The sequence below is a fragment of the Coturnix japonica genome, chromosome Z (genome assembly GCF_001577835.2).
Source record: "Coturnix japonica isolate 7356 chromosome Z, Coturnix japonica 2.1, whole genome shotgun sequence".
NCBI lineage: Eukaryota > Metazoa > Chordata > Aves > Galliformes > Phasianidae > Coturnix > Coturnix japonica.
The window spans coordinates 1,130,295-1,144,804 of NC_029547.1; the positions used below are offsets into that span (position 1 = coordinate 1,130,295).

Below are 14,510 nucleotides of genomic sequence, written 5' to 3' on the forward strand. Positions count from 1 at the left end.
GACCTGAAAAGGGGTGAATGTGTTAGAGATGTGTGGCAAAGAGAAGGAACATGGAAAAACAAACAGAACACTTTCTAGAGGGCACCAGCACCACAGGAGTGCATGCTGCTCAGAGCCAAGAGCTCTTCCCTCTGCAAGACATCCTGTGTGGCACCACTTGTCTGTCTCCACAGTGACCCTGCCTTGGTATTAAAAATGAGTCGGCAATACGGAAGGACAACTTCATTCCCAACAGTGCAGTGCATTCTCAGTTTGGCTGCACATCCTCTTAACTCCAGAACTGAATACAGAAACTTGTATCATTTCATCTCCCTTTACACCAACTGACTGAGACAGAGGCTCGGCTGCTCCCAGGGCTCCAGCCATGCATGGGAGATCCAAGGAAGGAGCTATTTATACATTTCACTACAAAAGGAGAAAAAAAAAAAAATTATAATATTTGCATATGCAGGAAAAAACCTCGTAACACCACCGAGCCACTGCTTAACCACACAGCGATGACTCATTCCTCTCTACGCCTATTTCTATTGGGCAATTTCCCAATGTGTGTCTGCATTGAAATCAAACACTGCTGGGCTGTTTTGGAGTCTCCAGAGCAGTCTGCAGAGCTCTTCCTTCCGCTGTCCTGGGGTGGAAGAGTTACTGACCAGCTCAGGTTATCACCCCTGGGTTACCGAATGGCTTGGAGTTCCCACTTGGTTTTCTAGTGCAACAAAACAAATTCCAAGCAGAAAAGGAGAAATGCACTCCTCCCATCCCAGGAAAGACAAACCCAGCCTAATTCCACTCATCCTTATTTCTTCACAGGGAATGTTTCCTCCAGGGCTTGTGGGGACTGACCTCCCCCAGCTCTACCCCATGCTGCGTCATTGGGGCGCGTTTATCTGCAATCCATTTTTATGTGAGTCCAACAGCTTTATTTTACATGGCAGCACCCACGTTCCTTGTGTCCCAGAACCATTCTGCAGATGATTGGTGCTTCACATCTGAGCTGGGGACCTCAGAATGGGATGAGAGTAGACCCCAGGAGCAGATGGAGCATCCTTTTGCCAGGGGTGGGAAGCCCTTCAGAACCACGCTGAACCCCACTGGCACCACCACCACCACCCTTCCCCATGAACTCTGTTTGCTCTGGAAATGCCTCTATTAAAAAAACACCACGGACGGGCCTGCCCCGTGCTTGCACGGTGAGGTCAGTGCAGTGAGCGTGTCCTCCCTCATCAGCTTGGCTGTATTTTTAAACACACACAGTATTACTAATTTGGGGGTGCCCCGGCCTGTCAGTGTGATCTGAATGCATTTATGGGATGACCTTCTTCTTTGTGAGCTTCTGCCAGCACCAGAAACAGCAAATGCTGTGGGACTCCTGTCACCCAACAAAGCCCTCTTCTCTCCATGTGGATGCATCACCCACCCCACCATACCCACTGACCATGTCCCCAAATGCCACATCCCCATAGTTCCAGGGATGGGGACTCCCCCACCTCCCTGTGCAGTCAATGCCTGATCACTTCAGATATCATTCCTAATATCCAACCTTAACCTCCCCTGGCACAACCTGAGGCTACTTTCCCAACTCCCAGCCAACACAGCTCCATGAGATTGCCTAAGACCAGAAGGAAGCCCCACCGACCACAAGGAGTGGAGCAGAAACCCTTCTGTTTTGGTGGCCAGCAGCGGGCTGAGGAGCAAGACTGTATTTCAAGCACCAGACCTCAGCTCCAACAGCTGCAGCCCAAAGCCATCCCTGGGGACCTGACCACACTTTTTAAAGCCAGGTCCCAAATAGCTGTGCACCACCAACGCACGGTGGCTGTGTTAGAGGGCAAAAGTTGACCATGGGATAAAAATGAGGGTTAATTTCAGCTCCACCACCTTCTGATGGAAACAAATCCTCTGCATTTGGGCTTGTTGCTTGGTAAACACCGGGCCCTTCCTCTGGCAGCTCTGCTGTTTACTCCCTGCCAAGGAGGGAGGAAATACTGAGTCAGAAATACTGCAAAAAGAGAAATACAGAACGGTGAGGTGCTGGTGATCAGTGCGACATAAAAAGCTGTGCTGAATACTTGGAGTTACTGGAAACGTGATGCAAAGGTTGGAGCCCTGCAGGGCTCTTTGGGAAGGGACTGAAATAATAACGTGGGCAGGAGGAGGGATGGGGCAGATTCAGGGCTGTTTTATGCAGGAGGAGGTCAGGAAAAGCCTGACAAAGCCTTGGTGGCACTGGGGATTGACCCAACTTCTCCATGCTTAAGGTCTATTTCCAGCCCTGCGTGGGCTCCTGTCACCTCCATCACTGATTTCCTGGGAACAATGTGCTCACCTTCCTCTGCACAGTGCTTGGGGTGTGGAACTGAGACATGCAAATCAGAACAATTAGTGTTACTCCAACAAAAGAGCCACTGACATTTAAAGCAGATAAACCTTGTAAATTGCAGATGACACCCTGTGCCCAGCCTTGCAGGTCTGGCCTTCACCCAGTGGTGAGGCATTGCTCTCCAGCAGGTTTCATCACTGCTTTTCCTTCAGCTGGATCTGCACCAGGAGAGCACACATCCACCTCTTCCCAGCTGCTTTGGTCACATAGGCAAGAGCAGAAAATACAACTGGTGGCCTTCCACATGGAGCTGGCTCCATCAACGCTATGACTCTGTGCTTCTGTCTGGTCCTGGGACCACCTGCCCAATGTGGGGACCTCACGACTGACTGCAGTGATGCTCCTGAGGTTCTCAGTTAATTATTAATTGGACAAGTTTTAAAGCACTCGAGAAAGAGCAGAGTAATGGATCAGCAAACAGCAAAGCGTTGCTGTTGATCTGGTTGCTGTGAGAGATCTTGGAGCACTTCTCAGTGATGCTCTGAGGTAGCCACGAGGGTGGAGTAGCCCAGTCTGGACATAAGGAACAGCAAACATCATTTAGAGGTTGTCCTGGTACAAAAATCTTTGTTAATGAGCCTCTGAATGCACATGCTGGAAAACACAGTGCCCTGAGGGTCAGCAAACTCTACAAGTGAGGTGTAGGAAATCTCATTTCTACCAGATCACATCATGGGTTTTCTCTTTGTCTGCCCAGAGCATGACCACAGGGACAAGGAGGGAAGAGGAGGAGACGGGGTTAACAGCTCTTATCCAGACACGTTCGTGGCACCCAGAGTTCCTGTAACAATTCATGCCGGGACCCTTTTCTAAATTCTTTTGGTCATGGGAGAAAATGCTGCAACTGTTTAGTCTACAGGGAGTGGTGGCTCTGGCCCAGCACTTGGACGTTGCTGAGCAATCATGCTGGCCCCTCCAACCTTATCTCTGTTTTCTGCCTGCCCTTCTGCACCAGCAGCCAAGTGTCTGCTGGGCATGGAGCACAGTACTGCTGCTGGTGGCAGTGCTGGAGGATCCATGCAGTGGGGATGAGCAATGACCAACAGCCACAGTCCCAAAGTGAAGTACTGGTATATTAAAAATGTCACCATCCAGCTCTATTTACACAGATGACAAAAGGTCAGGGGATGCTTTGTCAGGGGCTAACCCTAAAAACCTCCATCATGGGGGCACATGACATTGCCAGCAGCCTGGATCTACCTCTTAACTGCATTTTCTGTGTCCCCACGTTATTGATGGGGATAGGGGACAACATGGGAGCAGGGATTTCCCAACCCTGCAGCAGTCTGACCCGTCTGACGTAGGGCAGAGGGAGCAGATGGCCTGGCAGGCTGCTGCATTAACTCGGCTGAGTCCCCCGCGTTGGCAAACCTCATCCCATGTCCTGGGGATGGATTTGAGCCTTTGAAGAGAAAATGGGTCCTCTCCCCAGCAGAATCAATGAGCTGAGTGCAGCTTTTAAAACTCCATCCAGCCTGGTGTGAGTTGCAAAGTTGTTTTTAACGCTGGGAGAATTCCTAAATTTCTTTGTATTTGGATGGATTTTAGGGCTTTTTTCAACTTTTTATTATTATTATTATTTTTTTTTTGCCAGGCTGGTTTTATCTCACTCAGCACTGAGTATCCTCACCTTAGCAGTGGGTGGGAGCAGCTCGGGGCTCCCCAGCAGGCAGCAGCTGCCTGGATCTGGCTGGGTTTGCAGGCAGGCTGCAGGCAGGCTGCACAGTCCACAGTCTCCACCTAGAGACCAGCAGAGCCTCTGCTCAGTGCTGCAGGACCCGTCCATGCCTGATACACGGTGATAAAGGGGAAGCTCCGTGCCCAGCCTGGGTGAGATGCTCTCCTGGGAGATGGTGGGACCTCAAACCACATCCTGAGCTTACGGGGGGGTTAAGCCCTGCCATGACCCGGCTCACTCTTCTTCCCACATCCTTGTGCTCAGCACGGCAAACACTGCCCTTTGCATTCTGATTTATCAAAGGGAATCAATAAGAATCAAAGAACAATTAAGGTCAGAAAGGACCTTCAGGATCGTAAATCCAACCATCAGCTGTCGGTTGATTCTCTAGTATTAATGCCACAATATTTATGTCCCCAAAAGGGATTCCAGCTCAATTTTACACTTCTGTAAAGTCTTTTGTTTTACAGAAGACAAGACCAGGCTTATGAGCTTTACCACCTTCCCGGCTTTTCCTCTCCAGGGGGAGAGGAACATCCCCAGTCCAGCACAGTTCACACAAACACCAGTTTGACCCACACCTAAAGCCTCAGGATTTGAGTTCAGGTTTTCAAACCAGAGAGAGGCACAGAACTGAACCATGAAACAGCCCTTTCTGGAGTGTCAGGAGGTTAAGCCAACACGGCTCACCGGAACCTCTCAGGTCAAATGCTGTGTTTGAGCAAGCACGAGGCTGAAGAGCACAGAAGAATCCCTGCAAGGATATGCAGCAGGGATTATAATTGGGTATGCACTAGGGTATGCAACTGGTATGTAAGGGTATGTAAGCACGTGTGCAGGAGAGCATGCAACTGAGTATGCAGAAGGGCATGCAGAGTTGTATGCAGAAGGGCACACAGCTTGGTATACAGCAAGGTATGCAATAGGGAATGCATCCGGGCATGCAGAAAGGTGTGCAATAGCAATAGCCCGTCTGGCCCCTGGCTCTGAGATATCTCTAAATGAAGAGGCTTCATCTCAGGCCGAGTGCACGTGTGAGCCCTGCGATGGCTTGTGCTGGGTGCTGTGCAGGGATGCACCTTTCATTTCTATTTTATTTTATTTATTTATTTTCCTAAGGAAAGTATCAGCCTTCTGTTTGATGTGTTGTTGGGCGGGTTGCTAAGGGGAGCAGTGTAAGATTACAGCCCCAGTGATGTCCTCTCTAATAATACACTCCACTCTGCATAGCTCAGATGCAGACACATCTCAGCTATAAAGAGCACGGAGATTTCACCAGAGGAATACTCCAACTAATGTTACATGTAGAGGGTTTGTGGCATGCTGCTCAACACTTTCCCACCAAAGAGAAAAGCACCACGGCCAGCAGAAGCCAGCAGCTGATGCTATGACAAGCAAAAATCTGCAGGAGCCTTCTATTTATCAACTACAAAGGGACCTACTGAGGGGCAGAGAAACCACATGTCTATACACTAAGACATTTTCCATGCCATTGTCTCACAAGGCCCCCAGTTCAGCTGTGTTCATCCCAAGATGAAGCCACCGATCACTCCTGGTAACAAAACAAACCCAGTGAGGAGAAATCCCAAACTGAACCCAGTGAGGAGAAATCCCAGACCAAACTCAACCAGGAGTCCAAAGCAAACCCAATGAGGGGAAACTCCAAACTAAACTAAGCCCAGCACCAAGCTTGGGGTCAGCAGCATCTCCCCAGGGCTGCCCAGCCACCTACCCCACAGCATCCCAATGAGTTCCCAGCATCCAAACTCAACAGCAGAGCTGGAATTGGGTACCAAGACACAGAGAGGGCTAAACGTAACCCAGGGTATTCCCAACATCCATCCTCTTGTTTCACACCAAGGCAAACACCACGAGACTTTGGCACTTTAAATGCATTGGCCCTGTCTCAGCCAGGAGGGGCTCATTAGAGGACCTGATGGCAGGGAGGGGATTCACAGCCATTTTGCTCCCAAAGGAAAAAGAAGGACAAACAAGTCCATCCTGCCCAGACCTTCAAAACAGAGGCATCTGCCAGCACCATATGGGGGAGTGTGGCTCAGAGGGGCACTGCGATCCCGATTTATCACACCCTGGTGCAGTGAGCTCCTTAGGTCCGGGGATTGGATTAGTCTGAAAGGTGCTGGAGAGATAAAAATCCAGCCCCAGAGCAAATGTTCTGGTAGAGGTTTTTAATTAATGAGAAATGATCTAGAAATAGCTGTTGAAAAACATCTGTCTGATGGTGGAGAGGCCATGGCTGAAGCTTGGCAACAGTGGGTTTTCCTAAGCACTGCCCACTCCTCAGTTTCACAGCTTCTGTTCCCTGGACACAGGTCCTTCTCTAAATCTGAATGTGCCACAAAAACACTGATTTGGGGCTGACCAAAAAGCATAAGAGCCAAGTGCTTGCAGATCGTCACGATGCTTCACTATCAAAATGAAGTGCTTTCTCATTTTTCTTTGATTTCTCTGCAGCTTTCCAAAGCAGACACTGTGCTCCCTCCCTGCACCCCAAGCATAACGATCTGGGTTCCATGCTCCTGGGAAGCACTCAGAGACTCTATGGAGAAATGAGATCTATTATTTATCCTATACTCATGCCACAGTAGTCTGTATGTGAATCCATTCATTGCTGCACACGCTGCAGCACACATCAGCTCGCTGGGTCAGCTGGAAGGAGCTTCTGTTTTACTTTGTTCCTTTGTCTGTTTCACTTGCTGATAAACATCACCAAAACACAAGACCAGATAATGACTTAACCTAAAGAACCTAATAACCAAATATTAAAACTCATTCATGTTTAAAAAATGACAAATATATTTGTTACTTGGTGCTCAGCCATAAAATTGAACATAAGAAGCCCTCCTTCACCATACTCATAGGAAACACAAGTCATGTTAGCCGTGGAGATCCCTTCCCAATTACACTGTGGCTGTTGGGTGAGGAAGGAGCCATCCTGCAGTCCTTGGTGTGCTCTGGTACCCATGTTCACCCTCACCTGCATCCCCTCATCTTCACACCCACCCTCCTGATTCTCAGCCCTTCCAGAAGCCAAAGTCTCAAAATCACGATCAGGGGCTCAGAGAAAAATACTGAGAGATACAAGAAACACAAGTTGGCTCTTGTGATGCATGTGTGAAAGGTACCTGAAGAAAGCAGCTGAGCAGCCTGGCTGGAGGATCCAGAACTACTACAAACAAGAGGGAAACGATGGCTGAGGGAGATGGAAGACCTGCCCATGGTAAAGGACTGATTGCTAGCACAGCAGAGCATTGAGTCTGATAGACAGCAGAACCAGAGTAGTGTCTATCAGCTTTCCTCTCATCTCCTCATGGAAATTTGTTGCCAAAAACCTACGTGTTTATAGACCAAGTTTCAATTTCTGAAAAAAGGAAACAAAAAAAAAACCCACAACCAAACCCAACCAAACACCCCCACTGAGTGCTGCTGACGTGGGTGCTGCTGACCCACAGACCTCGAAGGCAGTGGAAATGGCAGAAGATGACAGCTAACCATTACGGATTGGCACCATCAGAACTGGAGAAACACTTCTCATCATGTGGGCTTGAAAGGAATTTGGTCAAAGCTCAGCTCCTGCCCAAAAGAACAGTAAGACCAAGGTGGGGTTGAAGCTGCAAGCACTTGACCAAATCATTCCATCTCTTTACCTGCAGCATGTTGAGGAGCAGGCTCCGGAACTTGGTTCCTTCCACCATGAAAAGGGCCATTTTGTCACAGAGCTTGGCGGCCGTGGAAGCAAAGCTGCGGTCTGTCACTGCTTTCTGGTAGATGGTTTTAACTATCTCCCCAAGCATCTCCTCAGAGTTGGTGGAGTTCTGAGCCTCCTCCATGAAGGTGGTCAGCTTGGAGTCAACGTCACTGCTGTTGTTACGCATGCTGTTAAGGATTTCAATTAATTTGTCCATTTTGTTCTTTTCAGGATGGGTGGTTTCCACCGTGACTTCGTCCTGGTCCGTGAAAAGGGAAAGACAAGGCGTCTGTTACACAAGGAGAAAACAGATAGGTCAGCCCTTGTCCTTCCACAAAGTGCAAAGGGGGAAAAGGGGTTGGGAAGACATACAGACAGACCCAGAAAAATCAGAGCATCCTCATCTCAGCACTGAAAGACAGCAGTGTATGAGCCCCAACCCACAAGTATCTGGTTTCCTCATTTCCCCCAGTACTCAATCCCAGGTTCTTCCTCCTCAGCTCAGGGAGGTGTGCTCAGGGCTCCAAGCTGGAATGCCCAGCTCTGACTGCCATTCTGCCTTCTCCTGAGCATTTAATCAAGCATCTGTCCCTCCTTCCCCATGCATCCAGCCTGCTCTGCTCCCTTCTCCTCCTGTAGTTCAATCTTCACACATACTGCACAGAGCAAATCTGGAGCAATTTGTTGGACAACCCCAGCGCCAAGTGACAGAGCAGTTGTGTTGATCACACACACACAAAAGTGGGTGCCTATCTTTCTTACAGGACTCTAAATGCACAAGACAGGCACTGAAGTGAATACTCTGAAAGTCTCTGCTCTACTCCCATTGCTTTAAATAACATAAAAATAATGAACAAAATCTCTTCCTCCCCCTCGTGCCACGTACTTAAATAGTAAAAGCACATGCACTCAAAGGTATACATTCCCAACATGCACTCCCATGGAACTGTATATGTTCAGCTTATTTTTGCTGCACATTTTGAAAGCCTCATTGGAGATACCCCCGCGAATACATTTTCCAGTCTGAAAGGAGAATCTCAAGAGAAGGAATCTGAGTTGCACAGGGGGCAAAGGAAGATATCATCTCCAAATTCCTCAGAAATCTGAGTCTGAATATTGTTTCCAAAAAGGATTTCTCCTCCGTCACTTGCAAGCCATGGTTTTGTTATTGTTGGGTTGTTGGAAGGAAAGGGGAAAGATAAGGGAATTTCAATTCATTACTGAGATAAATGCATATCAACTTGAGAGCAGCCGACTGCAAACATTCATCACTCAAAGCACGGTATTTAGCTCTAGTTCTTTAATTGCAGACACAAATTGCCTCTGTTAGACCTCTTTGTGTGTGCATGAGCTCTGCAGACTGAAGGCAGTCTGCTGAGATCACTGCTGAGGAGGGAGAGCACACGAGGTAACTTGAAGGGCCCCATCCTTGCAATTGATGGAAGAGTTCCTGATCCTGGAAAGCTCCCACAGGGAGCAACCTCATCAAATGAGCCTTAACACTGCATCAATAAGGGGCCTCCCAAAGAAGCACAAAGACACGTCAAGAGAAGAGCTGGCATCAGGAGATCAAGAGAAGTTGCATGCACTCATGGAAAGGTCTCCTGAGCCCAACCCACCTCTGCATGGAGCATGGCCAACTGCCAGGCTCTTGGAGAAAGGGAAAGCCAAAATTCCCCTAAGAAATAATACCTTTTCTTTTAGTCTCCTCCTCAGCCTGTCTTTGGAAGACTGAAGCAAGTTGATCTTGGGTCTCTCCCCAACACGCTCGTGAATGCCGTCCTTCCTCTTGGTCTCCACCTCCGGGCTGTATGGCTGGGACTGCTTCTCCACCGCCTCCGGACTGCGCTGTGTCTCCAACGGACTGTGCCCTGTGCTGGTGGAGGTGTCCTCGATTTTCAGATTCTCAGTCTCTTTGGTGTTCCTGTGCGTTTCTTTGTCGTTGGGCGAGTGCTTCTGGTTGTGGTGCCATCGCCGGTTCTGGCTGTAGCCGTGGTGGCCTGGTCTACCAGAGGAATGAGGGGCTTGGCCTCCTTGGTAGAGCTTCTGGTGGTCTCTGTTGTGTTTGGTACCACCTTGTTGATGGTCTGCGTGCTGCTGGGACTTGTTCCCACCAGGAAGCCTCTGCTGTCGCCTGAAAAGTCAAAGGAAGATGTTAGTACACTATTGCTGTGTGGACAGGTAGAAAAGCAACAAGAATGAGGGACACCTTTTCTGAGTAGGGTAGAAGAAACCGTATTTATCCATAAAATAGCTTAATTCATGCAATGCCTCTATCCCCAGAGGTGTCCACAGCCACGGATGGAGCCCTGGGCAGCCTGAGCTGGTAGGGGGCACCCACACCACTGCAGGGGTGGGGCTTTAGGGTCCTTTGTAACCCAAGCATTCCATAGTTCTTTGGTTCTGTGATCACTAGGGTCCCTTCCAACTCAATCATCCTATGGTCCTGTGACCTCTAAGGCCCCCTCCAACCCAATCATTCCATGCTTCTTTAGTTCTGTCATCACTGAAATTCCTTCCAACCCAACTACTCAGTGGTTCTGTGATCTTCAAGGTCCCTTCCACCTAACCATTTTGAGGTTGTAGAATTCTATGGTAACATGACTTTGGTTTCTAGGAATATCTCTCCTATGCTCCTGTGTGAGATACTTCTTGCTTCCACACTGTGTTAGGGAAGAGTTGGCCAACCCCAGCCCAGCAGTGGGACATCACATAGGGAAGCAACTGGCTCCCAGCACAAAGCTGAGTGCTGGTGATGGCTGCGGCATGACAGACACGTGGGTTCTCAGTGGCAGGGGAAGGAATCTGTGCTCAGTCTCAAACCATCAGATCCGCTTTTCAGAGATATTCAATGTTTTCTTTGCAAGCTGAATGGCTGGGAATGAAAACAAAACAGGAAAAAAAAAGAAAAAAAAAAGTAAAAAAAGGAGATGGGGAAAGCTTTCCTGTTTGCTGGAGACTACGAGAGTTTTATGAGTACAGATCCTCCACATAAAGTTTTCCTGGCATTTCTTTGTTTCCTCTCAGCAATGCAATCACATAAACCACTTTGTGAAGTGCATGAAGAGCAACGCTTACGAAGAGGGGGATGTCAAAATAAGAGTTAGCTGTACCTCTTATTGAGCACTAAGCCCTCACATGCTCCAACGTGCACCAAGTTCTGCTGATGCAATTCAGCATTCCCTCACTGTGGTTTTGCTCCTCTCTTTTCTTCGGCATTGGAGTTAACTGTTTGGGTGCACTTTCAGCCTTGGGTGTTTGGTCAAATGTATTTACATTACAAGTATTTCACCGAATAGTTGTGCACATAGAAGAAATTCACACTCAAGTCCATGTGGAGGGGGAAAGGTTATTCAGTTTGGGGCTTTAATGATGAGATAGGGAGAGCAGAGGCAATGAGGACAGCTAAAAGGCAAAATTCACATGGCTGGGGCAGAGCAAATATGAACACAAAACAAAGCTCTGCAGTCCCCGACCACAGGATGGAAAACACCAGAGTTAAACAAGTTAGTGGGGAAAAAAATGCAAGAAATAAAAGGCAAAGGAAGGAGAATGGCAAACAAGAAGCAGTGTCTGTGACTTGGCAGCAGCCTCAGGTCGAGACAATAATCCAGCGTTCCAGCAAAGACTCGTTCTGCGCTATTATCTTCCCAACACCCCAGCAAAGAAGAAAAGCCAAGAAGAAATAGGACTCTTTGCAGAACAAAAAGCCAAAGGAGGAAGAAAAGAGCCCAAAAGTCAAACTTTTATGTCTGCAGGGCATTGCAAAGCCTGGCAGACAGGGATGACCAGGGTGGAGGAGCTCCCAAGGCTGAGATCTTGGAAGGGGGGGTGAGATCAGAGCTTGGAGAAAGGCACATGATGGACACGAGAATGGGGATGACCTGCAGCTGGGTCCCTCCTGTTGGTTGGAGTAGGGGCTCACAGCTTGAAGACTTATGGGGTCCATGGATTGGATGGATGGCCCATGAGAGATGTTAGTCCTGAAGACAGGACCACGGTCAAGCTGAGGCACCTACACCTCTGGGCAGTGTTCATCCTGAAGTGTTGCATTAGAACAAATCAGCTGTGATAGAAGATTGACTTCCCCTGTTTACCTCACCCAAATGTTTTGCTGGGTGAAAAGAAAACTCTTCAGTCTTCCCAGTGATGATGGCACCAGCCCCGTCCCAAGCAAATGAACTCCTAAAAACCCCAACACGAGGCCCAAGGGAAAACCAATAAGCACCCAGGGATGCAGTCATCCCTTTGCTCTGTGGACAAAACCAGCCACGTAGCCTCACTCACTTCCATGCTCCACTAGGGAAGATGCTCCTGCTGCATCCCAGAGGTCCCCAGAGGTTTTCTGGGCCATGGAAAGGCAAACTGGATTTCTTCAGCTACATTAGCAAATTTCTTCAGCAAACATCCCAAAGCACGCTGTTTTCCAACCTGCTACTTTTTCATGTAATGCTGAAGAACTATTTTCAGTGACAATTCTAATTCAACTCAGAACTCCCACTGGGTTCAGTGGGGCTGGGGATTTGGGCATCAGTCAGTGTGGAAACTAAAGAGACATTCAGAGCTATAGAGCTCAGAGGTACTAAAAGCCTAGGGAAGGCAGTCAGGGTACTGGAAATTGGATGGCGGGGTTTGTGTTATTGTCTCTGCATTGATTTCTTTTTAATTTAATTTTTTATTTTTATTATTTTTATTTTAATTAACAAAACGAGATACCTTTCAACAGAATTCAGATCTGACAAATGTTTGCTCTGCTGCAGGAGCCTATGCAAACAAATCTAAGGCTTCAGCTGTCACTGTGATTACAGCCTACGTGCTCAGAACTACAGAATTCCTACAAGTTTGACTACATCGCTTGCTCCCAAGGAGAGAGGCTGGAAGGCACAAGGCTGGGGAAAATAACTCCAGACATGTGCACAGCTGTGGTCTAACACACAGTTGCTCTGTCCCATCAGCTCTGCTTGTGTCCCTTGAGCTACACGTGCCCTCTGAGAGCCCTGTATATTGCTATTGTTCAGTGCAGGGAGCAGTAGAGCACAGACGTGGCTACGTTCTATTCTTGCTATGACTGAGAGTGGGAAACACTCAAATAGGCTTGACGGTTCCACACAATTTAATCAAAAACCTCAAAATCCCCCAGAAAGCAACGACCACCAGCTCCAAGCATGAAGAACACAGAAATTCTGTGTGTTTTCCTTTTGGCTTTCTCTGTTTCAAACTGGTTTCGCTTGGCTCCAGTTTCATTTTTGTTTGCATTTTTCTCAGATGAGAAGGGAGCAAGTTGTCATGTTCACTTCTGAAAGCAAAAATGAATTTATTCACACGTCTTTTATGCCTTTCTGTCACTAAGGTTCATGTCTACCCCATTCACTATGAACAGCCCAAGTATATGGGCAGACGTGGTATTTTGGAAGCACTGAAAATCCACCAGTCAAAAACCACAAAAATCACAGAACCATATGATCATTAAGGTTGGAAAAGATCACTAAGATCCCCAAGTCCAACCCTAACCCATCCCCACCATGCCCACTGACCATGTCCCTCAAGATGGAAGTGATCCATGAAAGAAAAGGGAAACATTAAAGGGCCTCGTACAGAGAAATCCAAGGAGTTCAAGCAGGAATACAGACAAAAAATGGAGTAGGGCTGATAGAAGGCATGGTTCTTCATCTTCTGCTATGGGGCGCTGATTGATCTGGCTTTGTTGGGCTGGAAGGACATGCACTAAGCCCATCTGAGCACTGAGAAGCAAATCTGGCCACTTCCAAAGTCCTCACAAGCTGCAGTGCCTGAGTCAGCTATTTTCTTCTGGGCTTCATGGAAACGAATCTTCAGGAGGAATTTAAATAGCTGTTTTGCAACACCAGCTTGGGAAAGACGTCCTAAATACAGATGGCATGTGAGATAGCTCTAAAACAGCTCTTCAAACACTTTGCTGGATCTCCCACAAATCATTAGGGACGTCCGGACATGGCCCATTGCACAAAGTGAGCAACCAGTGAGGAAGACAACCCCAGACCTCAGGGCTGGCTGCCCAGACGGGTGTAGAAATCACCACAGTGACTGAATGTAGAAATCGCTCGGAAATGGTTTTCTTCATAGACTGCTTTGCTTGGAATAATGTTCTTGGATTCTTAGTGCGCCGTGAACGTTATAGCAAAAACTAGATGAAAACCATGGGGAAATACAGCGACAAGGAAACTAATCCATTTTAGCTGAAGTAGTTCAAAACTGAAACATAACCACAGTGTGGGATGCTTCCCAAAAATCTGCTGAGCTCAAACATACACGGATCCTGGATGACTGGTAAGAACGTGAGCAGAATGGATATAGATTCATCCTCTACTGCTCGGCAATAAAACAGCTTATATCCCAGACTCCAGGCTCCCTCCTGTAAAAATACACCAGGACCAACCGGTTATCCTGAGATCAGCTAATCCTAAGAGATGTAAGATGTAAACCCACGCCAAGATGCATGGCTCCCAGACACAGCCCCATCCTTCCACGATCCCGTCCCCAAAGACACAACCTAAATAGCACGCATGGACTCCACCTGCTGCCTTTTTGCTCAGCTGTCCTCCTACAGACCTCCGTGACTCTTTGACCCACAGCAAGGAAACAAACATCCTAGGTTTTTCCATATCCTATTTATACCAGAGATTTTGAGTGAAGAAATAAATGTCTTTCCTCTAGAAGCTAAAGCAAGATTTGACAGGACCTCCTAACAGCTGTCCAGACACATGAGC

General features: G+C 48.0%; 1 protein-coding gene across 6 annotated transcripts in view; it reads right to left on the reverse strand.

The window, feature by feature from the left end:
* The window catches only part of CTIF (cap binding complex dependent translation initiation factor), a 75,802-nt gene that overhangs the window by 13,830 nt on the left and 47,462 nt on the right, over positions 1-14,510 (reverse strand). For 3 of the 6 annotated variants that reach the window (XM_015887220.2, XM_015887218.2, XM_032441196.1), the window contains 2 exons: positions 9,457-9,898; positions 7,724-8,053 (listed from right to left, as the gene is read on the reverse strand). In XM_015887220.2, coding sequence (XP_015742706.1) covers positions 7,724-8,053; positions 9,457-9,898 — 772 coding nt within the window. Of the gene's footprint in view, positions 1-6,233; positions 6,616-7,723; positions 8,054-9,456; positions 9,899-14,510 lie in introns of those variants that run through there. The other 3 variants (XM_015887221.2, XM_015887219.2, XM_032441197.1) reach the window with 2 other exon arrangements.